The 25,691-nt window shown below is 25.3% G+C and overlaps 6 protein-coding genes across 7 annotated transcripts; 1 reads left to right on the top strand and 5 right to left on the bottom strand.

The window, feature by feature from the left end:
• Window positions 1–8: 8 nt before the first annotated feature.
• LOC122501269 (coiled-coil-helix-coiled-coil-helix domain-containing protein 10, mitochondrial-like) lies at window positions 9–6,302 on the bottom strand. Its single transcript, XM_043610604.1, has 3 exons — window positions 6,064–6,302; window positions 2,427–2,592; window positions 9–227 (listed from the first exon to the last, which is right to left on the bottom strand). Exons 1-3 carry the CDS (start codon window positions 6,159–6,161, stop codon window positions 9–11), a joined length of 483 nt encoding a protein of 160 aa, XP_043466539.1. The 5' UTR covers window positions 6,162–6,302.
• Window positions 2,882–5,282, bottom strand: LOC122501179 (coiled-coil-helix-coiled-coil-helix domain-containing protein 10, mitochondrial). The gene is made up of 3 exons (XM_043610474.1): window positions 5,124–5,282; window positions 3,442–3,848; window positions 2,882–3,072 (listed from the first exon to the last, which is right to left on the bottom strand). The coding sequence occupies exons 1-3, from the start codon at window positions 5,156–5,158 to the stop codon at window positions 3,059–3,061; spliced, it is 456 nt and encodes a 151-aa protein (XP_043466409.1). The 5' UTR covers window positions 5,159–5,282; the 3' UTR covers window positions 2,882–3,058.
• Window positions 6,303–6,493: 191 nt separating the features above from the next.
• Window positions 6,494–8,816, bottom strand: LOC122501262 (CDK-activating kinase assembly factor MAT1). The gene is made up of 2 exons (XM_043610593.1): window positions 8,490–8,816; window positions 6,494–8,168 (listed from the first exon to the last, which is right to left on the bottom strand). The coding sequence occupies exons 1-2, from the start codon at window positions 8,611–8,613 to the stop codon at window positions 7,327–7,329; spliced, it is 966 nt and encodes a 321-aa protein (XP_043466528.1). The 5' UTR covers window positions 8,614–8,816; the 3' UTR covers window positions 6,494–7,326.
• A 930-nt stretch (window positions 8,817–9,746) lies between these two features.
• Window positions 9,747–12,011, bottom strand: LOC122501275 (ankyrin repeat family A protein 2-like). Its single transcript, XM_043610614.1, has 6 exons — window positions 11,842–12,011; window positions 11,466–11,712; window positions 11,159–11,291; window positions 10,783–11,003; window positions 10,531–10,678; window positions 9,747–10,339 (listed from the first exon to the last, which is right to left on the bottom strand). Exons 2-6 carry the CDS (start codon window positions 11,688–11,690, stop codon window positions 10,272–10,274), a joined length of 795 nt encoding a protein of 264 aa, XP_043466549.1. The 5' UTR covers window positions 11,691–11,712; window positions 11,842–12,011; the 3' UTR covers window positions 9,747–10,271.
• A 47-nt stretch (window positions 12,012–12,058) lies between these two features.
• Window positions 12,059–16,801, top strand: LOC122501274 (probable dimethyladenosine transferase). The gene is made up of 5 exons (XM_043610613.1): window positions 12,059–12,245; window positions 12,530–12,896; window positions 13,190–13,535; window positions 13,826–13,932; window positions 16,280–16,801. Exons 1-5 carry the CDS (start codon window positions 12,188–12,190, stop codon window positions 16,320–16,322), a joined length of 921 nt encoding a protein of 306 aa, XP_043466548.1. The 5' UTR covers window positions 12,059–12,187; the 3' UTR covers window positions 16,323–16,801.
• On the bottom strand, window positions 16,479–25,414 carry LOC122501273 (E3 ubiquitin-protein ligase Topors). Of its 2 annotated transcripts, none has more exons than XM_043610612.1 (6): window positions 24,985–25,414; window positions 23,348–23,816; window positions 21,464–21,694; window positions 20,829–21,274; window positions 20,508–20,718; window positions 16,479–18,307 (listed from the first exon to the last, which is right to left on the bottom strand). In XM_043610612.1, the coding sequence occupies exons 2-6, from the start codon at window positions 23,788–23,790 to the stop codon at window positions 17,101–17,103; spliced, it is 2,538 nt and encodes an 845-aa protein (XP_043466547.1). In that variant the 5' UTR covers window positions 23,791–23,816; window positions 24,985–25,414; the 3' UTR covers window positions 16,479–17,100. The 2 variants fall into 2 exon arrangements, with proteins under 2 accessions (XP_043466547.1, XP_043466546.1); XM_043610611.1 differs by lacking the exon at window positions 24,985–25,414 and adding an exon at window positions 24,763–24,929.
• Between the last annotated feature and the right edge of the window lie 277 nt (window positions 25,415–25,691).

Consider the following 25,691-nt stretch of genomic DNA (forward strand, 5'->3'; position numbering starts at 1 on the left):
GTTTTATTTTAATTATGAAATTGATGACGATGATGACATTCCAGCATCATATTATGAAAGGCTTTGCATGTGTCTAGATTTGAGTTTTGAGAGGCACACTCAAAAAATTGAAGAACTTCCGTAGAACATATTCCAACACCACCACCTCTAGATGATGTCGATTCAATTGCTTGTGTCGATTGTGAAGAATTTATTGCTCTTGACATAGTATTTCCAATTGCATGACCCTAATTTTAATCCAAAAATTCACTTTTTGGTAAATGTTTATATTTAATAATTTAGAAAAAAATGAAAAAAAAACTTAAATTATAATATTATATTAATTGTGAAAACAAAAAATTTCTGTATTATATCAAAGAACAGTTTCACTAATTCTGATGATGAAGAACTTGTGATTCATTAATATAAAAACACTATTTTATGAAAATAAAAATTTTACTTGGTGAATGCAATAAAGTGGTTTTTTATTTATTGCAGACTTCGTACTCAATTATTAAAACCTACTATTTTCTATACTATTAACTATTTTTTTACGATTCTGAAAAATAGCTTTTTGAAAAATTATAATTAGGATTTTTTCAAGATAATTGGATTTCCGAAATTAATTTGTAAAAATTGAATCAATTGGATGTTAAATAAAATAATCTTGGAAAATTTTAATTGATATGGAAGAATAATAAAATCTAATATTTATTTTTCATAACGCGGTGCAAAAAAGGGCACTTTTTTGCACCTTGTTATGAAAAATATCGTTCGTAACTAGTGCTAGCAGTTGCAAATTTTTGAACGAGCACTTTTTTTGGAACAAACTGTAGGCGAAGCTTCGCTTCGCCTACAGTTTGTTCCGAAAAAAGTGCTCATTCAAAAATTGACAACTGCTAGCACTCGTTACGAAATATACTATTTTTAAATTATTAATTTACTAGCAAATGATACGCGCCTCATATTAAATATTCTTGTTTATTATTATGCAAACATTTTTCGCAAGAATTTCATTATTCTCATAAATAATAATATTTTTAAGGTCAATTCATTTATTTTCAATACAATTTTCATAAAATTTCTTGAACAATTATTTTCGACAATTTTGATGAAAATCTTTTTAAAAAATCATTATATTCAAAATTTTTAATAAAATTCCTTCAATTAAATTAATTAAAATTCCCTTCAATTAAAATATTTTCATAAATAATAAAATTCTGCAAAGGAATTCAATTATTTTCAATAAAATTATAATAAAATTTCACGAAAGAATACAATTATTTTTAAAAATATTATTTAAATTTAATTATTTTCAAGAGTTTTAATAAAAATCCAATTATTTTTATAAATTGTAAAATTCTTGGCAAGAAATCAATTATTTTCGTAAATAATATAATTCTTCTGAGAAATTCAATTATTTTCAAGAGTTTTAATAAAAATTCAATTATTTTTATAATTTGTAAAATTCTTGGCAAGAATTCAATTATTTTCGTAAATAATAAAATTCTTTTGAGAAAATTAATTATTTTCAATACAATTTTAATAAAATTCAACGAAAGAATACAATTATTTTAAAAATATTATTTAAATTCTATTATTTTCAAAAGTTGTAATAAAAGTTCAATTATTTTTAACAATTCTAATAAAACACTGCGAAACAATTAAATTATTTTTATAAATTGTAAAATTCTTGGCAAGAATTCAATTATTTTCGTAAATAATAAAATTCTTCTGCGAAATTCAATTATTTTCAATACAATTTTAATAAAATTTCTGGAAAAAAATTTAATTATATTCAAGATAACTTCAATTATTTTTAACAATAGTAATACAATTTTTCTAAACAATTCAATTATTGTTCTCGAAAATTTTAAATAAAATTCTTTGTAAATTTCAATTGTTTTCAAATTTTTTGATAAATACTTTGCAAAAATTCAATGATTTTCAGCAGGTGCATTAATTTTAAAATTGAAAACATTTAAAAAGGGAAATTATTTCAAAACTTAGGAAACAAAAAAGATTAATTTAAATTAAGAATTCCCAAAAATTAATTGAATTTTGAAAGAATTGCAATTTTAATTTTTAGAAATAATTTAATTTCAAAAGGTTTTACATTAAAATTATTAAAAATTTGAATTCATGTGCGGAGAAATAAATAATAAATATCAATTTCCGAAAATAATTTTTAAAAAATTGAAAATTTTGTCACATTTTATTAAAATAAATTTTATATTTGAAAAAAAAAATTATTTTTTTACTGTTAAAAATTATTTTTAAATATAATTTTATATTTTATGGTAAATGTAATTTTTGTTAAAAAATTCTAACTAAAAATTTAGAAAATAATTAAATTTAAAATAAAAAGAAATTTATTCTAAAACCCTAAGTACTTTTTTAATTAATTAACGAGTCCGAGACCTATTATTGAAGATAGTTTTACTCACTACTGCAGAACCTGCAGCAACTCCTGCGGCTGAAGCCATAAAATTTTTCATCGAAGAAGGTTGTTGTTTAATATTTTGATTCTCCACTGGTTTCGTTATCGTTATTCTATTTTTCGCATCCGCAGATTTTAAAGAATCTCTCGAATTAACGGTGCTGTAAAATCGTCTACGAATAAAATAAAATCGACAAAAATTAGATCTGTAAACATTTTTGAATTAATTTACTTATTCTTTTTATATTCCTAGAATCTAAAATTTAAAAAACAATTTTTTCTTCGCAATTAAAAAATAATTAGATGTTTTGTTTTAATTGAAAAAATTTAATTTTGTTTAGTAAAAAGAAAATAAAAAAAGTAAAAAGAAAATGTGACTAAAAATCGTTATTTTCCAATACTATTAGAAAAGCATTGATGATTAGACGTTGAGAGAATTAAACAGAAACTGAATAAATTGGATAATATTTCAACTATGGATTTATTTCATCTTCTCCGTTATTAATAATACACAATAATTTTACAACTGTCACAAAAAGAATGTTCTATTTTAATTTATAATAAAATGACTGTCTTTAAGATCTCAACTCCAACGAAGCCATCTTGTAGTGGTAAATGTCTAAAATTGCAGTAACTAATTTAAATTTGCAGTCCTGGAAATAAAAGAAAATTTAATTAGTTTTGTTCCTTTTGGTTATTAATTATTATTCATTTATTATTTATTTCTTTACTACTATTTATTATTAATTAATAATAATAATAATTTTTTATTTATTTATTTACTATTATTTATTATTAATTCATAATTATTATGGGGTTGTTCACAAACTGTCACAATCCTAGGAGTGAAAGGGGGAAGAGTTTCATGACATTTGTGACGAAATTTGAAATAATTTTCAATTTCACGTACAAAAAAATGTGACGAAGCAAAAGGAGGAGTTAAAAATTAGTCCCAGTTTGTGAACAAACCCCAAACTTTAATATTTTATAATCTATATGAAAAAAAGAATGAAAATAATTACCGCCATTCTTGCACTGGCGGAGAGCCTCATTAAAACCTTGACAAAGGGAAATGTCAGGTTGATTTTGGGTGCAATCGAGGAACTGTTTGAGTTCATAGGCACAAGCACCGCCAGGAGCAGCAGCAGCTGGTTGAGCTGGTGCATATTGCTGTTGAGGTGCTGGTGCAGCGGCAGCGGGAGCTTCGCTACTTCCACCGCTGAAAAGTCCCGTCATCGCGTGGCCGATGGTGTGACCAACCGCCGATCCAATGGCAACTCCCCCAGCAGTCGCTGCCATTTGTCCCATGAGACCTGGACCTTGCTGCTGTGGGGCCATCATTGGAGTTGCTGGGGCTGCGTGAGCAGGAACTGATGGAGGTGGTGCAGCCCTGGCAGGAGCTGCTCTTGCGGGAGCCGCCGACCTTACACTAAAAAAGTATAAATATATTTTTAACAAATTGTATTTTTTAAATTAATTAAATTTTCACCAAACATTTCTCATTTTTAATTAATATAATTGTCAACTTCTTCTTCTTCTTTCACGGTTGATTTCTCATTTCTCTCTAAATTTAAATTAGTAGTTTTACTATAATTCAAACTTATTTAGTTTAATTAATCAGTTAATTCGTGCAAAATTATTGATCCGATCAAAGCGAAAGCGAAGAACGAACATAACCTTTAAAATTATCATATAGTCGAATTAATCATTTTGACAGTGAGTGACATATATTTATACAATTGATTAAATCAGTAAGCTTTATTTTACTAACTGAATCAGTTAATTCTTGCAAAATTACTCATTTAATCAGTCAATATACTGTATGGCATTTTTGACAAAAGAACTCAACATAACCTATAAAATTAGCTGCTTGATAAAAACGTAAAAACTAAAAAATTAGTCAGTTTGACGATGAAAGCTATATTTTTACCATTTTTATACAATTGAATCAATAAATTTCTGCTTATTATGAGTCATTCAATTCTTGCTATAGCAATTAGTAAAATTATATATTGATAATTAGTCAAATATTCCAAATTAAAATTTAGAGATGAAGCAAGAAAGAAATTAAAAATCATCCGGTTTTCAGAAGAAGAGAACAAATATTTATTTATGCAATCGGAGAAAAGCTCCATTTAAATGTTCTTTAAAAGAAGAAAGAAATTCTTCACGAATTTCTTTCTTCCTTTTAAAGAACATTTAAATGGAGCTTTTCTCCGATTGCCTGAATTTGAGCAATATAATTAAATGTTAATTACTGACATCCGTAAATTAACCCAATTTGAAAACTAACTGTTAATTAGACCATTTTTTCAAATTAAGAAAAAACGTACTACGACTCAAATTATTACGGAAATAAATTTAATAAATTTATAACATATTTTACATACGGAGAAAGCACGTGTTATATAGAAAAACATTTTCGGAGTCCTTGGACTTTGAACGCGACAAAGAAAAATATAGTAAATAGTAGATCTGCCCATTTTATAATTTATAATCTACAAATACGTAAATCCGAGAAAGCTATTAAAAATACGAATTGATTTGATGGATTTGCTGCACGTCATAACGAAACTTTAGGTTAAATTTGTTTCGTAACATATATAATTCTATATACTTACGAGACAAAACGGTTGATGAAACAATTTACTGTTATTACAAAAAAGTTTAGAAAAACAATTATTTAAAGGAAAATTATACTTACGTCCTGGGTGCGGGTGCAGCACGTCTTCGAGGCATGGTTTTTTTTATTTTTTAATCACAAAAGTCACTTGAATAAGAAGCAAAAAACACGTCTGCTTCGTAAGCTCTCTAATCTTTAACTAAAATGGCGTTCGCCACTGATGATCAGTGTCACTGATTCAGAGAAGCGAATATGTTACGTAAACAAAATTTAGAGAGGGGGCAGATTTTGACGCTTTTTCTTGTTTCCAAGTTCAGCGCATGACATTTGACAGATTCGATTATTATAAATAAAACTTCCGGAATCAATACGATTGAAAGAACGTAAAATAAAATTTAATTTTAGAGTTAAAATATTCATCTTTTATGGATGTTTTAGTAACTAAATAAATTTTTGCAATTAAATATAAGGAATATAAGTAATCAAATACTTTTTTTCTAAATTAGTAGGTATGCATTTAAATAAATATTCGAAAATTCCGCCATTACGTCACTTCTGCTTAACCTTCATGTCGTTCACGTCCACCAATCAGGATGCAATCAGGCAATCAGCTGATAAATGCACTATTTGTGCTATAATTACTTTGTTTAAAAAAATTAAAATTAAACATCTTATTCATTTTCTTTCAAATTTGCAAAACGTACTAAAATTTACCAAGAAAATGCAATTTTATGAATTCTTAGTGCAATAAACGGCAATTCCTAAGGTTTTACTTGTCAGTTGATCGAGATCACAAGACCTTCAAAGATTGCACGATTTTTGCAACACTTACAAATTTATCTAATATAAAACACGTGACATTTCTTTTTCTTACCTACTGTATTTTTTAAAGACTAAAAAAAATTTGTTAGTTTGATTTTTACGGAACAAAATTAATTATTCATTAAAATTAGAATTTCTTGCATGATGAAAAAAATGTTTTAAAAACAATAACAAGGAAAAGGAAAATTTTGAAAAATACCCTTTTTGAGGTTGTCTCGGAGGTGCGGATGATCCTCGACTCCTAAAATTTCTACTCCCCGTCGAACGAGTGCCCCCAGAATTTTTACGACTAGACATTTTTTTAAATGAATTTAAATTTTGAAGCCAAAAAATATTTTTTAGAGAAAAAAAGAGTAAATTTTCGTTGATTTTTACATGTGTCAAAAACTGTTATAAATTGAAACAAACACGAATCTACGCATTTGTTCTGCAAATACCTTCTTTAAGTGCAAATTGCAATTAATGTATTTTTAAAAACAATTAAAAATATTATTTTTAAATTGAAAAAAATTTTTTTTAAATTGTTTAATTTTAAGTGTGGTGAAAATAATGCACTTTTTTTAAAAACACTTAAGTTTCTATATTTAATATAATAAACCATTAATATGTATTATACTTTACAAATATTTACATAATATTTTACACAAATTTTCGATATGTTAGTGAAGTAAAAATACGATGAGAACAAAATTTATATTTCAATTACAACGAAGGATACGAACTTGTTTAATTATGTAATCTTTTTTTAAGAAGAGAATTTAACAGATTAATAATTTTTTCACATAACGTACAATTACATAGAAATAAATAAATAATTATTATAAATAATAGGAGAATGATTTTTTAGTCTTTTTTTCAATAGAATTTCGTATCTAAAATTTTGAACATTTAAATGAACGACATTTTTTTGTCCTTTTGTTACTTAGTATTCTTCTAAACAAAATATTTGTAAATTAATTTAAATTTTTGAGTAAGCAAATGTTTAATTTACAATATTTTTCATTATAGTATTTGAAAACCATTTAAAAATAATTATTATTCATTTGAAAACGTTAAATAATTTTTGAAAATATGTGTCGCGCTCCCGAAAAACCTAAGAAGCAAAAAATAATTAAGTTATTTTTATAATTTTTGGGGCAAAAATACAGAAAGAGAAGAAAAAATTACAAATTTTTGATGCCGAAGTCTTTGTTGCATCCAAAATATTCAATGTAAACTTGTTTTAAATTTAAATAATAAAAAATGATTTTTTAATCAAGAGAAATCTAATACAAACATAAATTCGTTTGCTTCTTTATCGCGACTTCTTGGATCGTCATTTAGACGGAAAAACAATATTTCGTTCATAACGTTCAAAACTTTAGGGAAAGACTTTTAATATTTTTTTAAGTTTTTTTACAAGTTCAAATTTAATATTTGAAACTTATATCTGATAAAAAAACACCTAGGTCCATTCGAACGGTCAAATGAACATCGCCTCATTTTGTTTTTCCAGAGGATTATGATACAAACCGACCATTGCTTCCTGGAGAGCTCTGAGACAAGCGATATTCGCCTTAAAACCACCAGCTCTTTCAGCTGGATTCTCGGGTCTAATGTGATTGATATAACCTCGAATTTGTAATTCTCGACAATCAGGTGGTGAAGGTCCATCAACGTCCTGCACAATTGGCTCGTAATTAAATAGTGGACCATCGTCGACTTTTGGCAATGGCATAAAATTGTGTCCGGCTTGATTTCCGAATTTAATTCCAGAACTAAATTGTGTAACCTTTTGTACGGGAGCAATTTTCTTTTCTTCCTTCGAAGCCTGAATTGCCGAAGCAAAAGTCTTCACGATACTATCGGCATTACCTTCGGAAAACATAAGCTCTTGTATGAGTGCCTCTTTTTCGCGTATTTTATTTTTTTCGATCTCTAAATCCTGTTGAGCTAATTCTATCATTTTTTCTTCCTCCTGCTGTTTCTCGATTTGTATCAGTTCATCGAGTTCAATTTCTTTTTGATTTAATTTGGATTTGTTTTTTAGTATTTGTTCTCTGTTGTCGCGTTTGTATTGTTCGATTTTTTTGTTTGTTTCAATGATATCAATATTGTTGGAAAGATTAAAAACTATGGTCTCAATTTCTTCGAGATAGTCATTGTAATCTCGGAGGCTGGCGAAGTCTTCTTCTTTTTTGTTAAAGTCACGCAGCACTCGTTTTCTTATGTCTATTTCTTTTTCTACCATAGGATCCTCGAATAGTTGGACTCGATAATTTGTTCGGCGAAGGACTATATTGCATTCTGGACATGAGCCGGAACCTGAAATAATTTGGCGTTTAAAAAACGAATTCTTTAAAAAAAAAAATAAATAAATAAAAGCCAGGCGTTAAAAAAATATTTTTCGATAAACACGTAAGAAAATAAATAAATACACGTAAATAAATTTATATAAATGAATGGTAATTTCATAGAATATTTCTATATTTTGTTGGATTAATAATTTTTGTTTCAATTAGATTAATAATAAATGAACTTAACTAAACTTTACTAAACTAAATTTGCGACTTGTGAGGATAACCTCAAAATGTATGATAATATCAAAATAAAATTTAAGAGATTGTTATTTAAAATTAGTCAAACCTTTCAAAAACAGTAAATCGACACAGCTTTCACATAATGTATGTCCACAAATATTGACCATCAATTTTAAAGACGGATTTCGATATTTTGTTGTTTTACAACGTGGACACGCTTGATCATCCATGATTGAGATTTACACAGAATTCACTAAACAAACAAATAAAATTCACTATTCAAACTATTCAGACTTCGCTAATTTTTTTATTAGTTAATTCCAGTAAGTTTCGGAGGGTTTTAATTATGAAATTCAATCAGGTAAATTACTGCGCAGAGTACGAAACATGTTTTGATCGCGAATCTCGCGAATAAACACCGCGTTCAAACATAACCTCACTTTTCTGATGATAATGCGACTCCAAAATGAGCGCGGAATTAAAATTACATATTATTTATTCAGATTATTTATCAGACAAATTTATAAAAATTTAAAAGAATAATTCAATTATTTCGAATAATGTAATTAAAATTGTATTAAAAATAATTTAATTTTTTTGAATCATTTTATGAAAAATAAAAAGAATAATTCAATTATTTTAAAAAATGTAATTAAAATTGTATTAAAAATAATTGAATTCTTGCATCTAATTTTATTAAATTTCTTTGAATCATATTCTGAAAATTTAAAAGAATAATTAAATTATTTCGAATAATTTAATTAAAATTGTATTAAAAATAATTTAATTTTTTTGAATCATTTTATGAAAAATAAAAAGAATAATTCAATTATTTTAAAAAATGTAATTAAAATTGTATTAAAAATAATTGAATTCTTGCATCTAATTTTATTAAATTTTTTTGAATCATATTCTGAAAATTTAAAAGAATAATTCAATTATTTCGAATAATTTAATTAAAATTGTATAAAAAATAATTGCATTTTAGCCATGAATTTTATTATTTATGAAAATAATTGAATTATTATAAACAAATGTTTATCAAGATTTTAGAAAATAATTAATTTCATTAATAACAAATTTTATTAAAATATTGTAAATAATTGATTTGTTTTAAAAAATTTTCTTAAAAATTGTATTTCAAATAATTGAATTCCTGTGTAAATTTTATTATTCATAATATTAATTGAATTTTGGCGTTAAATTTTCTGAATGATTTTTTGTTAAATAATTTAATTACTTTGCAAGTGTGGTGATTTTAACACTCGATCCTCGATCGTCTTTAATTAATTAATTTCTATTTTCTTAAATAAATAAATATCCAGTGTATAATTACATCACAATAAGTTTATTTATTTACTATTTTAATTGTAAATGGTCATGGTTTTTATAAAAGTTAACAATTTATAATTTACGAAAATATCAGAGGTATAAAATTATTTTTTTTTGTATAAAAAAAATCACATAATAATTAATACTTCAAGAATTGTACACAGAATGTTAAAGTAAGTCATATACAATCTAAAAATTATTCCACGCATACAAATCTTGTGGGATAAAATTCAAGTTCTAACAATTAATTTTAAACATTATTTATAATTTTCTCTTTGCTTACTTGTGAGGCTGAAGTCCGCAACGTTTTTAAAAACGAAAAATCAAAAAAGAGTTTTTTAAAAGTTAAATTCACCTTTAATTTCTTGTCCGTAAATTTTTGCTTAATAATTGTTACTTAATTTTATTTGAAGATAAAAATAATAATTGTTACTTAATATAAGTAATTGCTAAAAAATAACATGAATTTAAAATCAAAATAAATAGTAAGTTGCACTATTTTTTGTTTTCGTTTTTAAAAAACGCTGCGAACTTGAGCCTCATGCTTACTTTGACTTTATGATAGTATCCCAGTTGATGTGCTCACTAATTTCTCTACCAGATAATTTTCAATCACTGCTTTTGCTGTAAGAAATAAAATTTCGATTAACATGTAATTTAATTATTTGTAATTCAATTATTATTCAATTATTATTCAATTTTTATTGAATTATTATTCAATTATTATTTACTAATTTCAATTATATTGAATTATTCAATTTATAGTTATAGGTAAAGTTTAGGTTTAGTTATTTGTATTTTCGGTGATAAATTACCTGCTAACGAATTGTTTAGAATTGCAGCGTGATAAGCACTTATGCCGTGAATATTTCTATGCGCCACATCGGCACCCTTCGATAAAAGTTCGTAACAAACGTGACGATGATCTCCATGTGCTCCGTATATTAAGGGAGTGTTTCCCTCCTGAAGATTAAATTAAATATGCACAGTAATTTACTGGATACATTACCGAAAATTTACATTTAGTTTCAGTATTTGAATATATTTTTTGTTTCTATATAATTTACCTCTTCGTAGATATTTGGATCAGCGCCGTGACTAATTAATAGTTTGACTAAATCATGATGACCGTAAGCCGCTGCTAAATGCAATGGTGTCTGTCCACGAAGTCCTCGGCAATTTTTATCGGCTCCTGCTTCCAAAAGTTGACGAGCACTTCCCAATTGGCCGTAACTTGCAGCCCACATTAATCCCGACAAACCCTTTTCGTCCAAAGCGTCTAGAGATGCTACGCAGTGAAAAATACAACGTTATTTTAAATTTATTTATTTACTTCTAGAAAAGCAGTCTATACTTCTTTAAATTTATTGTTATAATTAACAGAAAGTTAATTTAAATTAAGTTAACAATAAGTTGACGCATTTCCTTGACAAATACGTTTACCTTGACAAATATCGTCCGGTGTAAGTTCTCCTTGGCCGGCAAGAGTGAAAAATGTTATATCCTTCCCAACATAAAGTTGTGGAATTTCTGTTTGAGTATTTCCTCTTTGTAAATTTGTCAGCAAAGTCGGAGGCTGAAATAAACCATTTCTTTTGAAACTCTAACATTTCTAGCTAATTATTTAGAAATGTAACCTACTAATTGCGTCAATAAAGTCGAATTCTTCGATTTGTAATTAAAAATACTAATTATTAATGTTAGGTTTTAGGAGTTTAGTATTATAGGTTTAGTTTAAAAATGTCAGTACCTTGTAAGGTTGAAATGCACTGGTTCGAGTAGCGTCTTGCCAAGCTCCAGGATTCCAATAGCACTTTGTCTCAAGAGGTTCGGATTTACACCCCACGTTTACATGTCCTGGTTTACAAATTAACGGCCTCGGTCGAATTCCAATGGCAATTTTGCTACCGTCACTTTGCGAACCGTTTTCCAACTTGATAACATTTTCCTCGTCCTCCTCCTCTTCCTCTTTCATTCCTCACGATAAATGGATCAAACTGTTAAATGTAACACATTTTATTATATTTATATATTTATTTATTTATTAATATACTTTGGTTTGGTTTTGTTTGTTGGTATTTTTCACTTTATAAAACTAAAAACTTTCTTTCATGTGTTGTACTTACCTTACTGCACAAAATCGGTGACTGTATTTTAAAATAAAATTTCTACATTACACGTTTCGAAGTCAAGAGGAAAATAACATTTTTTAACAGTAATTATCGTAATTATCATGAGAATAAATGGAATAAACACACAAGTTTTTAATGCATAAACATGACATTATTGTTTATTATTGTTGCACATGAAGTTGGTCGTAGAAGATGGCGCTACAGTCGAAGAATCGATATCTCAATTCGAGACTAACTTCACACGTATTTACCACGTGCACTCCGCATTTGTGACAGAATCGCTTTATTTATTGAATATTTATTTAAAAAACGTAATTTTGACGACAAAACGTGATTAAAAATGCCTAAAGTACGAAGGGAGAAGAATTCACGGATTCATAAAGATGTCGCCAAGCAGGGTTGGTACTTATTTTAATTACTCCCGTCTAAATTGAACTTAACCTACAAATTTACTTCTCTATTTTTTATTTATTTTTAATAACTTAATTGAAATATTTAAATTATATCATTTTTAATTTAATATTGTTTAATATTTTAGTTTTCTATTTAATTTATAAGATTTGTTTTATTTTGAAAGGTATTTTATTATAATGAAAAACAATTATGACAATTTTTGTGAAATCGAAATTGAAATCAAAATTACAAGTTTTTGAAACGATTTGATAAATTCGAAAAATTACAGGAATAATGTTCAATAAGGACTTCGGTCAGCACATTCTGAAAAATCCCATGATAATTCAAACAATGGTGGAAAAAGCGGCGATGCGACCAACAGATGTAGTTTTGGAAATTGGTCCAGGTACAGGAAACATGACAGTAAAAATGTTGGAAAAAGCGAAAAAAGTAATAGCTTGTGAAGTCGATCCAAGAATGGTTGCCGAATTACAAAAGCGAGTTCAAGGTACTCCACTGCAATCGAAACTTCAAATTATGATTGGCGATGTTCTGAAAACTCAATTACCATTCTTTGATCTCTGCGTTGCTAATATTCCCTATCAAATTTCATCGCCCTTGGTATTTAAATTATTACTTCACCGGCCATTTTTCAGGTAATCTTCGCACAAGATAAAAATTTACAATTATTACAATTTTCCTTTTTATCAATTTAAAAATGTAAATTCATTTTTAATTTTTAAATTACAATTTTCTTTTTTTAAATTTAAAAATGTAAATAGATTTTTAATTTTTAAATTACAATTTTTTTTTTAAATTTAAAAACATTTTTAATTTTTAAATTACAATTTTATTTTTTATCAATTTAAAAATGTAAATACTTATTTCTTTTAAACTAAAACCCGACTTGGATTGATTGATAATAATTTATTTTTATTTTATTTTACAGATGTGCGGTTCTCATGTTCCAGAGAGAATTTGCCGAGCGACTGGTTGCAAAACCAGGGGACAAGGTCTATTGCCGACTCAGTATAAATACACAATTATTAGCGAGAGTTGATATGTTGATGAAAGTGGGAAAAAATAATTTTAGACCACCACCAAAGGTAGAATCGAATGTTGTTCGAATTGAACCAAGAAATCCACCACCACCTATAGATTATAGAGAATGGGATGGTCTCACTAGAATTGCTTTTGTTCGGAAAAATAAAACACTCGCTGCTGCTTTCAAACAGTCGACTGTTCTCGCAGTGTTGGAAAAGAATTATAAAATCCACTGCAGTTTACAAAATAAGGTAAAAATTTAATTTATGAAATTTAACTAAATTAACGAGTAAAACTTATAGTTTGAAAATTAATTTTTACTCGATTTGTATCAACAATATTAATTCAAATCATTCAAATTAAAAGGAAATTATCAATCTTCCAAGTCAAGCAAAAATAAAAAACAACTTTTTACGTTTCGACAGCTGGAAGATTAATAATTTCCTTTTAATTTGAATTATATAATTTTTACCAAGTGATCAATTCATTAAAATAAATAATATTAGTTATTTAAATAGTGAACAATGCAATTTTGTTTTAGACACTTCCAGAAAACTTTGATATGAAAGAATTGGTAATGGACGTTTTGAAAGAAGCAAAAGCGGAAGAAAATCGAGCTAGAACAATGGATATTGATGACTTTAAAGAGTACGTAAAATATAATTATTTAAATACTGCATTTTCCAGGGTTGCCACAGATCAGGAAATTCAGGGAAAAATTAGCGAAAGTAAAAGTCAACAGGGAATTTTATTAAAAGTGCTAAAAAAATATCAAAATTCTAGAATTCAGGAAAAAATTATTATAAAATTATAACTTACAAAATTAATTAACAAATAATTTTACTTAAAATTACAAAAATAATTGAATTTTATGAGAGTCCCGTTTGCAGTTTTTCTCACGTTTAAATATTTACTTCAATTTTTGATTAATTTTTTCTTTGAATAATTCAAATTCTAAATTTAAAAAAACAAATTTACTAGTTAATATGTGAATTTTAATCAATTAACAAATTAATTATAATTATTTAATTGCAAATATTTTAATAAAATTCTTCGAAACAAATCATTTATTTTAAAAAAAATTTAATAAAATTCTTCGCAAGAATTCAGTTATTTTCATAAATAATAAAATTCTTCATAAGAATTCAATTATGTTCAATACAATTTTAATAAAATTTCTCGAAAAAATTCAATTATTAAAACTTTTTTCAATTCTTTGTAACAATTCAATTATTTTTAAAAAATTTAATAAAATCCTTATCAAGTAATTCAATTATTCTCGAAAATTTTGTTAAAATTCTTTATAAAAATTCAATTTTTTTTAAATGCAATAATAAAATTCTTTGGAAGAATTTAATTATTTTCATAAACAATTTTAATGAAATTCTTCGAAATAATTTTACTATTTAAAAATTTTTTTAATAAAATTCTTTGCAATAATTCAATTATTTTCATGAATAGTAAAATTTTTCACAGGAATTAAATTATTTTTAATACAGTTTTAATAAAATTTCTCGAAAGAATTAAATTGACAAACTTTTTTTTCTAAATTCAATTATTTTTAGAAATTTTAATAAAATTCTTTTCAAAAAATTCAATTAATTTTGAATATCTTTGTATTATAAAAATTCAATTATTTCCAATATAATCTTAAATTTTTCGAAACAATTCAATTATTTTAAACAATTTTAATAAAATTCTTTACAATAATTCAATTATTTTTCTGAATAATAAAATTCTTCACACAAATTCAATTCTTTTTAACACAATTTTAATAAAGTTTCTCTAAAGAAATCAATTTTTTTTTATCATTTTAGGAAAATTCTCCACAGAAATACCATTATTTTCAAAAATTGTAATAAAATTCTGTGCAGAAATTCATTTGTTTTAAAAAACTTTAATAAAATTCTTTAAAAGAATTCAATTATTTTTAATACATTTTTAATAAAATTTTTTTTTAAATTTTAATAAAATTCTTTTCAAAAAATTCAATTAATTTTGAATATTTTTGTAAAATTTTTCGAAACAATTCAATTATTTTAAAAAATGTTAATAAAATTCTTTATAATAATTCAATTATTTTCATAAATAATAAAATTCTTCATAAGAATTCAATTACTTTTAATACTATATTAGAAACATTTCTCTAAAAAATTCAATTATTTTTATACATTTTAAAAAAAATTTTCGCAGAAATGCTATTATTTTCAAAAATTGTAATAAAATTCTTTTCAGAAATTCAATTATTTTCAAAAAACATTAACAAAATGTTTCAAAAGAATTCAATTATTTAAAAGAAATTTTAATACTATTCTTCACTGGAAATCAATTATTTTTACTACAATTTTAATAAAATTTCTCGAAACAATTTAATTACGTTCAATTTTATTTACATTACTCAAAAGAAATAAAATTCTTTGAAAGAATTTAACTGTTTTCATAAATAATAATATTCTTCGCGAGAATACAATTATTTTTTTAAATTTTAATAAAATTCTATCCAAAAAGTTTTTAGAAAAGTAATATACGTACCTATAAAAAAATTGATTCTCTAATTCTGAATTAATAATGACTAATTATAAGTAGAATTTAATTAATTTCATTTTTCAAAACTCTAGAAAATAATTTAATTGAAATCTAGAAAATAATTCAGAACAAGTTACAATAGTATTTTTTTTTTATAAATTATTGAATTTCCAAAGGTTTATAATTTGAAACTGTTTAAAAATTTTCATTTCTGTAGAAAAATAATAATAATAATAATAATAATAATAATAATAATAATAAAGATTAAGTATATACATATCTAGAAAAAACTGATGATGTTTCGAATAATTTTACAATTCTAATAATTTTTAGAGTAAATCAGAATATTCTTTAGAGTCAAGGAACAAGTCAAAGTTCTGTCTTAAAATAAGCGAAAAACAAAATCTGAATTTTTGTGTCAACCCTAACTTTCAACGGTAAATGAATATTTACAATTATTTTGTTTCAGATTGCTGTATCAATTCAACCTTAAAGGAATTCATTTTGCCTAGACATAAATTAATAATAGGAAATTTGTTCTTTTTTCTAATTCTTATATAAAATGTATATATATATAAATTTGTACAAAAATGCAATTTTGTAATAATTGCAAAAAAAAAAATATATTTATAAATATAAAAAGTGTATTAAAATAAAAAACAAACAAATCTTGTTCTTTTTTTTTAATATTTATTACATAATTATATGATTAAAACGCGGAAGAAAGTATTGAAAATAAATGTAAATTCGCAACAATACAGAATATGAATGCAATAATTGCTTATATTATAATGTAGAAACGATTTGTTTTTTTTTTTTTTTTTGTTTTCACCCTCACGAATAATGCACATTGCAGTAATATGAAATCTTGACGCTTACTTATCATTTTATTCTACAAACAGTAAGTCAAAATTTTCGATTTACACTGTACACAATTTTCTGATACTGCAGAAACGAAAAAAAAAATAGAAAAAAAAAAAATAATATACTATATATATATATATTGTAAAAAGAGAAATATGTCAGTTAACATTTTGAATTTCTATTCAATTGCATAGCAATATGAGATAGAAATTCGTCGTGCGATGATAAAATTTAAATACATACAAATTATTATTTTTTCCCCTTATTCTTGAAAATTTAATTTTATTGTTCAATTTGAAATAAATATATGTAGATTCATAAATTTACCAGGAAAAATTTGTTTATGATACAAACTGATAAGGGAGAGAGAAAGAGAGAGGGGGAAAGGGGGATAAATCATATTCAAAGGCATTTTTTTGAATATTATTATGATTTTGTTTGTAGTTCTATAGCTGTTGAATGAGTTGCTTTTTTCTTTGATTTTGATCGTGAAGTACTACGAGATCTTCTGCGTTTAGATGTTTTACTTTTTTTATGTGATTTATGCTTATTTTTCGATCTTGATCTAGAACTAATCTTTGAATCGGAGGAATGTTTGGAGCTTGATGGTGCATCGTTTAATGAACTCATTGAATTACCTTCATTTGAATGATAGAATTTTGTGGAAGATTTATCCGATTTATGATTGCGTTTTTCTTTGTGCTTTGATTTTTTTTTACTTGTCCGTGTATTATCAGAGCAAACACTACATTGACTACGCGATCTATAATAACGATGTTGTTCTAAATCGTCGAGACTACGATGATCGGTATTTGTTTCTTTATAAACAATTCTCTTTTCTGTTTGATCATTATTACTGGCAATTGTTTCATTTAAATCAGATGATTTTTCTTGCACATTTTTTTTATCGTTATCGTATGAATTATATCCGGATAATGATAAATTTATTGGTTTATCAGATTCTGATAATGTATCACTGTCACAATGTGTATCTCGTTTCTTTGAATGTGAATTAGTTGTTCCTGATTTTTTCAGGATGCGTCGTGATGTTCGTGTTTTTTCAGCACGTGACTTTGATGAACTTCTACTACGCGCGGTACTTGAATCACTGGAAGTGTGATAATTTGTTCCTGTGTTTCTTTCGTTTTGATATTTCGATTCATTGTCACTTTCACTAGTTGCATAAAATGGTGTATCACTATTTGAACCTGATGTGTCTTGTTTTTTGGATTTATTTTTGATGGTGGTTTTCTTTAATTTCTCTGAATTAGTACCTGATGATATTGAAACGCGTCTACTGTGTTTGGTTTCCTTTTTGGCAGTTCGTTTTGTTGTTGTGTGTTTTGTTTCGCTTTCGCTTGAACTTGAAAATGTGTTTGTTGATAATGTTCGTTTGGATTTGAGAATTTTTCTCGGTGCTGATGATTTTCGTCGTCTCACTGTTTTTTTGCTTGCTTTGTGTTTTCCGATTGGATTATAATCGCTGTCCGAGTCGGATGTTTCGCTGTAAGAGGGTGATGAGAGAATTTCCATCATTTGGACTGGTAATGGATTATCTACTTTTCGACCTTTTCGAACTTCTTGGGAGGTGCTCGGTTGACTTTCGTCAAAACTTGTTGGTGTTGGAAGAGTGCTGAAAAGAAAAATTTTCACAATTTATATTTGTTTTTAATGAAATATTAATTATTAATCAGAGTTGCCACGCTTTTGCTCATTTCAAATTTTCTGACTTTTCCAGGTTTTCCAGATTAAAAAACGGAATTTTTCCAGGTTTCTAAAACTACATTTATATTTAACAAAATTTTTAATTCAGACCTTTTTGAAATTAAATATCTTAAAAAAAATTGTTATAAAACATGAAAATATCGATAACTCCGAGTCTTCGACTCGGAGCAATCGATATCTTCATGTTTTATAAATAATAATAAAAAATATCCGACTGATAAAATCGTTATTTTATACTATAATAAGAGAATATTGTTACTCTAAGATATTCAAAATTACTTTCATCATTTTAATTCAATTATTGTTTTTCAAAATTTTTAACTAAAATTCTTCTTTAAATTAATTATTATTAATTATTATTAATAATTTTTAAAACATTTCTTTCAACATTTTCAAATCCTTTTGTTTACAATTCAATTTTACGAAATTTCATCGATTATTCAGGTATTCGGAAATTCTTCAATCAAATATTAGAAAATAAAAACTTCAAATAACTTAAAAAAAATTCAATTGAAGTTTTTCAAAAAAAAATTAAATCTAATACACAACTTTCAGTTAAAAGTATGAAAAATTCAAACATTTCAAATATATCGAAATTCAATTATCTACAATTTTAACTGAAATTCATATTTGAATCAATTATAGTTAGAAAATTCTACAATTCAATTATTTAAATACAAAAATAAGTAATTTATTGAATAATTGAATGATTCTTAAAATTCAATTCCCATAAAGAATCGTTATCAACAAATTTTCAAATAATTCAATAATAACATTTTTCGAGAAATTCGATTAAAATAGTATTAAAAATAATTGAAATTCAGCAATGAGTTTTATTATTTGTGAAAATAATTGAATCCCTAAGAAGAATTTTATTACTTTTAAACAATATTTAATTTTTGCGAAGAAAATAATTGAATTTTTTCAATAATTTGTAACTTTTACAAAATTAAATTTTTTTTCGTGTTTTTAACTAAATATCTTCCATAAATTTATTATTTTTAATAATTTTTGAAAAAGTTCTTTAATATTTATAAAAATAATTGAATCTCTGTGACAATAAATGGAATATTTTTTAAAATAATGGAATTATTGCAAAGTAATTTATAAAAAATTTGTAAATATTTGAATTGCTGTAAAATATTCGTTATTTATAAAAATAATAAAAGATTTGCTTAGAATTTTATTAAGAAATTTTTAAAATAATTCATTTCTTTTGGAAAATTTTATTAAAATAGTAGATATTGAAAATCATTAAATGGAGAAGAATTTTTGAAAAAAAATTAAATTTGTTAAAAAGAATTTCATTAAAATTTTTGAAAATAATTGAATTTTGGAGAAAAATTTTAATATTTATAAAGATAATTGAAATTTAGACGATAATTTTTTTTTAAACTTAGACCATAATTAAATTTTTGCGAAGAATTTTATTACTTTTGAAAATAATTGAATTCTGGAGACGAATTTTTTAATAATATTTCTTTTTAAATGTCTCATTGAATTCTTTTGTAAAATTGCATTTTTATAAATTATAGAAATTAATGAAATTTCTACGAAGAATTTTGAAAATAAGTTGAATTGTTAAAAAGACTTTCATTAAAATTTTTGAAAATAATTTAATTCTTTCAAGAAATTTAATTAAAAATGCATTGACAATAATACTTAAATTCTAATAAATAAATTATAGGAAGGCTTTTTAAAATAATTGAATTTCTTTGATGAATTTTAATAAAATTTTTACGAATAATTATACATTTTTCGAGAAATTCCATTAAAATTGTATTAATAATAATTGAAATTCTGCGATAAGTTTTATTATTTGTGAAAATAATTAAATATCTGTAAAAAAACATTTGATTTATGAAAATAATTGAATTATTGTGAAGAAAAATTGTGAAGGCAACTCTTTTAAAATTGAATTAAGAAATTTGAATTAAAGAAAAATTAGATTTCAAGAATAAGCACAATAATTTTCCAGGATTCAAATCAAAATTCCCTGACTTTTTCAGGTTTTTTCAAGGTTTATAAAATTCCCTGACATTTCCCGGTTTTCAGGTTGCGTTGCAATTCTGTTAATTAATTTATTACATTAATTAATTAATACTTACTCGTTGATCTCGATGGTTTGCGAAGCCATTTCTTCGGTCTCTGAATTTGAGAGGTCTATTATTTCTGGCGTCCTTTCGTGTCTTGGTTTCACGTAGCCAATTACTTCACACTCATCGTCAGAACTGGACGAGGATGAAGATACTAAAACAACGTCAGGTACAGCAACGGGAGGAACATAATTATGAAAAGAACGCGCCAATGTGCTGGGACCTAAAATAGAAAATCAATTATAGATATTTTTAAATAATATGTCAACTTGTCAGGAATCACAGTATTATTTTCTCTTAGTGAAAATCGATGAGAGGAAATTTTCAACTTGCCTGGCATGTCCATTATAGAATTCGACAGGAGAGTTGAAATTCTGAAATTAATTCCTCGACGATCAACAGAGTCATCAACGACCCGAACATCTGAATCGTCGGAAGTTGAACTTGAACTACTGGAACCTGGTGATAAAATTCGAGCTCCAAAATCGCCTGTTGTATAATCACTTCGACCAGGAAGGTATATAACGGATTGATCATATCCAACCATATCAAAACTGGTACGAGCGAAATTCACCAGCTCATGTGTAAAATGTTCGGTACGAATTCCAAAATATGGACGAATAAGATTGTGGAATTCAATGCTTCGTATGTGGTACCTGGTTAGAGCGTCGCTAATTATTCTTAATACGTATACTACATGAGGTAAATTATTGTAAAGAAGAACTTGTAATTCCCGATTTAACCACGGAATAAGGCGGGTTATTTCCGCAGGGTGTCTTCTGCAAAGTAAATTTCAAGTTAATTTCAAAATAGTATATAATATGCATATGCGCAGTAAATAATAAATCATAAATCATAAATATCAATAAAAAATGAAAAAAAAAACAGGCTTCGTACTCGATAATTTAAAAAAGTAACAAAAAGTAGCCTTAAGTCTGAAAAAATAGAAAAAAGTAACGAAAAATTACCTGTAGAATTCGGCACTACATTCGCGGAATCTACCAAAGACATCGGGCAAGGGACTTGCCCAGAGACCGAGTCTGTAAACATTTCGTCGAAAATCAGAAGGATTGATTTGTCTTCGTCTCAATTCATCTCGAGACAATTGCTGCGCAACACTGGGAATTTGCTCCCTTCTCGCGACTTCATGTGGATTCAATATCATGTTAACTCGACGATTTGGATTTCCCAATGTAGATCTTTAACAAACAATTACGAAAAAAATTATTCCTTTTCTCTAAAATGTAAAAATTAAAAACTTACACAATAATCACAGAAAAATTTTATTATTTATGAAAATAGTTAAATTATTACGAAGATTTTTATTAAATTTGTTTAAAATAATTAAATTCTTGCGAAGAATTATATTAAAATTGCATTGAAAATAATTAAATTTTTAAAAAAAAATCTCGAATATAATTGAATTACCTACTTGATAAGGATTTTATTAAAATTTTAAAAAATAATTGAATTGTTATAAAGAATTGAAAAAAATTTAAATAATTGAATTCTCTTGACAAATTTTAATAAAAATTTTTAAGAATAATTGCATTTTTCGAAAAATTTGATGAAAATTGTATTAAAAATAATTGAAATTATTATTAATTCTGTCAAGAATTTTATTAAAAGTTTTGAAAATAATTGAATTTAGGAGAAAAATTTTATTATTTATAAAGAGATAATGGAAATTTTGACGAGAATTTTTGTAAATTTTTAAAAAATAATTTCATTCTTTAAGGGCATTTGAACCATGATGACGTCACAGATTTAAAACTAATGCTTTGCACAAACTGTGACGTCATCAAGGTTCAAATCCCCTTAAAGAAATTTAATTAAAAATGTATTGAAAATAATCCTTAAATTCTAATAAACAAATTGTAGCAAAGATTTTTAAAGTAATTAAATTTCTTTGATAAATTTTAATAACATTTTTAAGAATAATAACTTTTTTCAAGAAATTTCTTTGTAGAATTTTATTATCTATGAAAATAATTGAATTTCAGAGAAAAATTTTATTATTTATAAAGATAATTGAAATTTTGACGAGAATTTTTGTAAATTTTTAAACATACATAATTGGATTTTTGCGGAGAATTTTATTAAAATTATTTAAAAAAAAATTAAATTGTTACGCAAAGAATTGCATTAAAATTTTTGAAAATAATTTTATAGAAATTTAATTAAAAATTAATTGAAAATAATACTTAAATTCTAATAAATAAATTGTAGCAAAGGTTATTAAGATAATTAAATTTCTTGGATAAATTTTAATAAAATTTTTAAGAATAACTTTTTTCGAGGACCATTAAAATTGTATTGAAAAATAATTGAAATTCAGCATTGAGTTTTCATAAATATTTATGAAAATAATTGAATCCCTGTAAAAAAAATGTTAATTCCTGTGAAATTTTTATTATTTATGAAAATAATGAAATGCTTGCGTAGAATTTTATTAAAATTTGTTTTAACTAATTGAATTCTTTTAGAAATTATTATTAAAAATCATTTAATTGAGGAAAGTTCTTGAAAATAATTAAAATTTTTCCTTGAATTTTATTAAATTTTTTGAAAATATTTGAATTTCTGAGAAGAATTTTACTAACTTTTGAAAATAATTGAATTTCTGAGAAGAATTTTACTAACTTTTGAAAATAATTGAATTTCTGAGAAGAATTTTATTAAAATTTTTGAAAATAATGGAATTTCTGCAATTATTTCTAATTGCTTTAAAATTCAATATGTTTTAGTGTTTTTAACTGAAATTCTTCTATAAATTCATTATTTTTAATAAAACTAGTTAAATATATATGTCATTATGTTAAAAAATTGAACTAATTTCAGAAGAATTTTACCTGTACATAAAGCGACTGATTCCAAAGTCCCAATTACTACCAAGAGCACCAACGCCGACAGTTCCAACATTACCAACAAAATCAAAATTAACATCCAATGTTGCTGTAGCGACTTGCGATGCCAATTCCCTCGGCACATGATATTGATCATAATCCTCTTCAGATCTGACATTGTGAATAATAGATTTAAATGTTTGCTTGCAAAGAGGACATTCGGTTTTAATTTTTGACCATTGTAGCAGACATGTAAAGCAAAATTGATGCAAACAACTGTCTGTGAAAGATGTATTGACGAGTTTTCCGAGGCAAATACTACAATTCGGTGGTGGTGAGGCTGCTCCATCACTTCTCTCACTAGTATCAGATGCTTCTACTGTTCCCTCCGCTTTAATAGGCTCTTCAGCAACAGCTGTTGCTGCTTTCCTCTCTGTTTGTTCTTCCATTTTATTCACAGTAAAAATAGTACATTCTGTAAAAAATAATTACCTCTCATTACATAATTGTTGAATCAAAATACAAAAAAAATGTAACCAAATTTTATAAAAAGTAAAAAATGTTTCTAATTTTAAAAATATAAACGAAAATATAATTTTGAATTTTTTAATATTTAAGGTATTTAAGGTATTTAAATATTTACGAATTTTCAAATTTGAATAATTTGTTACAATTCGATTAACATATTTGAAAATATAAGTAAATACTTTTTGTATTTTCCTAAGTGTTTCCCTAAGTGCCAATAACTAAAATAAACATAAATTTACATATATAATTAATCAAACGAATTCAAATTTTCAACAAAACAGATAAATAATTAAAGCAATATTAAATTATTTAAACTGAAAATAGTTTATATTTAAACTTAATTCTAAAATACTGACGATGCCTTTCATGGAATGTCTAAATGTATTACTCACAAATTTACGTGTGATAAAAAATTGAAATACAATTATTCAAACGAAAGTAAAGCATAATTTATCAATTATTATTTTTGGAAGCTTAATTAGTGTCAAAAAACAATCAATATGACGTCGACTTAGAAGCAGATAAAGCATCACATGCATCAGTGCCTTTCAATTATATCAAACAAGGAGATTTACAGATAGTGGAGTAGTAGTTTCATTCGAAATGGCGAATAATGTGAATTCTCAATAACTTTCTTATTCACAAAATTATCAACTAACAAATTAAAACAAAATTTCCTCGCAAAAAAAAATACAAAACCCGAAATGAAATATCTATCATTTAGAGCAAAAGAAAAGGAATAATTATTAGAAGCTAGTAATAAAACAGTTTGTGTTCACAATAGACGTTTCCTACTGTCAACGAACGAAAAGGGATCCATTATATACACATACAACTTATATATGTATAAATGGAACACAGATTGGAAGTCATGAATAGTTGAAAAATCATACCAAATTGTTGGAGTTTTTATTTTTACGCAAAAGGGCACTTTTTAAGTTCAAATACGTAAAAAACACTTCAACTGGTTTCCATTATAAAAAGAGAGTTTTTTTTCTTAAAGAACAAGCGGTGGCTGACACAAGAATACAACATGCACAAATTGCATGAACAAACCAAAGAGAATTTTAACATGAAACGTTTTCACTCAGATGAGAAATACTACATTTTCTTACCGTGAGATGACAGGATGATAATATTCCACTTTTCTTTGAAAACTTTGTTCACTTTACACTTTGTTGAAAATGTATGAAACGAAATAGAAAATAATGCAAATTTAATAAATTTTAGAATATACTCAAGTATAATCTCTCATATTAGGAAGAATAAGAATCTTCCGAATCTTTTAATGGACAAGATGGGGAATCAATATAATATCACATAACCTACAAATACTTGGATACAAATGGATGATCTTTATATCACATATTTACCGCATAAATATTTAAGTTTTTAAGTGTAAAATAATTTTAGTATAAAGAGTAACTGAAATTGTTCGCTTGCGCTAGATTCTTTATCTGAAAAATACTTTTTATGAATAGTTTTAAGAGAATTAAGATCAATGACCTAGTATTAGCATTAACTGACATCACTGACATTAACACATAGACACAATATATACACTAGTGTCTGTGTAAATACAATGTAGTGAAATGCTGTATTGTTTACACAAATACAAGCTTCTCCTGTCTCCTCCACTCCACCTACAACATGTTTACATTTGTAGTCCAGAACGAACACACAGCGCCATCTGGAACTTAAAATTACAGCTCGAAATATTTTATTATTAACGCGATTGTAGTAAACTTATTTAATTTTTCCTTCAGACTATAAATAATAAAGATAATAAATGTTTTATTTGCTTATTTTTTCACAAAATTGT

Source organism: Leptopilina heterotoma, unplaced genomic scaffold (genome assembly GCF_015476425.1).
Source record: "Leptopilina heterotoma isolate Lh14 unplaced genomic scaffold, ASM1547642v1 Lhet_206, whole genome shotgun sequence".
NCBI lineage: Eukaryota > Metazoa > Arthropoda > Insecta > Hymenoptera > Figitidae > Leptopilina > Leptopilina heterotoma.

Bases quoted from the DNA above. Each gene is read 5' to 3' on its own strand.
- LOC122501273 (XM_043610612.1), bottom strand. From the start codon at position 23,790: ATGGAAGAACAAACAGAGAGGAAAGCAGCAACAGCTGTTGCTGAAGAG. The intron at 21,695-23,347 runs GTAAAATTCTTC...TGTTTGTTAAAG, and splicing joins ATCAGTCGCTTTATGTACAG to ATCTACATTGGGAAATCCAA. The intron at 20,719-20,828 runs GCAAGTTGAAAA...TTTCTATTTTAG, and splicing joins TTCTATAATGGACATGCCAG to GTCCCAGCACATTGGCGCGT.
- LOC122501262 (XM_043610593.1), bottom strand. From the start codon at position 8,613: ATGGATGATCAAGCGTGTCCACGTTGTAAAACAACAAAATATCGAAAT. The intron at 8,169-8,489 runs GTTTGACTAATT...AAATTATTTCAG, and splicing joins CGATTTACTGTTTTTGAAAG to GTTCCGGCTCATGTCCAGAA.
- LOC122501274 (XM_043610613.1), top strand. From the start codon at position 12,188: ATGCCTAAAGTACGAAGGGAGAAGAATTCACGGATTCATAAAGATGTC. The intron at 12,246-12,529 runs GTTGGTACTTAT...GAAAAATTACAG, and splicing joins TAAAGATGTCGCCAAGCAGG to GAATAATGTTCAATAAGGAC. The intron at 12,897-13,189 runs GTAATCTTCGCA...TTTATTTTACAG, and splicing joins CTTCACCGGCCATTTTTCAG to ATGTGCGGTTCTCATGTTCC.
- LOC122501275 (XM_043610614.1), bottom strand. From the start codon at position 11,690: ATGAAAGAGGAAGAGGAGGAGGACGAGGAAAATGTTATCAAGTTGGAA. The intron at 11,004-11,158 runs GTAAACGTATTT...TTCACTGCGTAG, and splicing joins ACCGGACGATATTTGTCAAG to CATCTCTAGACGCTTTGGAC. The intron at 10,340-10,530 runs GTAATTTATCAC...TATTTCTTACAG, and splicing joins TCTAAACAATTCGTTAGCAG to CAAAAGCAGTGATTGAAAAT.
- LOC122501179 (XM_043610474.1), bottom strand. From the start codon at position 5,158: ATGCCTCGAAGACGTGCTGCACCCGCACCCAGGAC. The intron at 3,849-5,123 runs GTAAGTATAATT...ATACTTTTTTAG, and splicing joins GCTGCACCCGCACCCAGGAC to TGTAAGGTCGGCGGCTCCCG.
- LOC122501269 (XM_043610604.1), bottom strand. From the start codon at position 6,161: ATGTCTAGTCGTAAAAATTCTGGGGGCACTCGTTCGACGGGGAGTAGA. The intron at 2,593-6,063 runs GTATTTTTCAAA...TTTTATTCGTAG, and splicing joins CCGAGACAACCTCAAAAAGG to ACGATTTTACAGCACCGTTA. The intron at 228-2,426 runs GTGAGTAAAACT...GATTAAAATTAG, and splicing joins TTGCTGCAGGTTCTGCAGTA to GGTCATGCAATTGGAAATAC.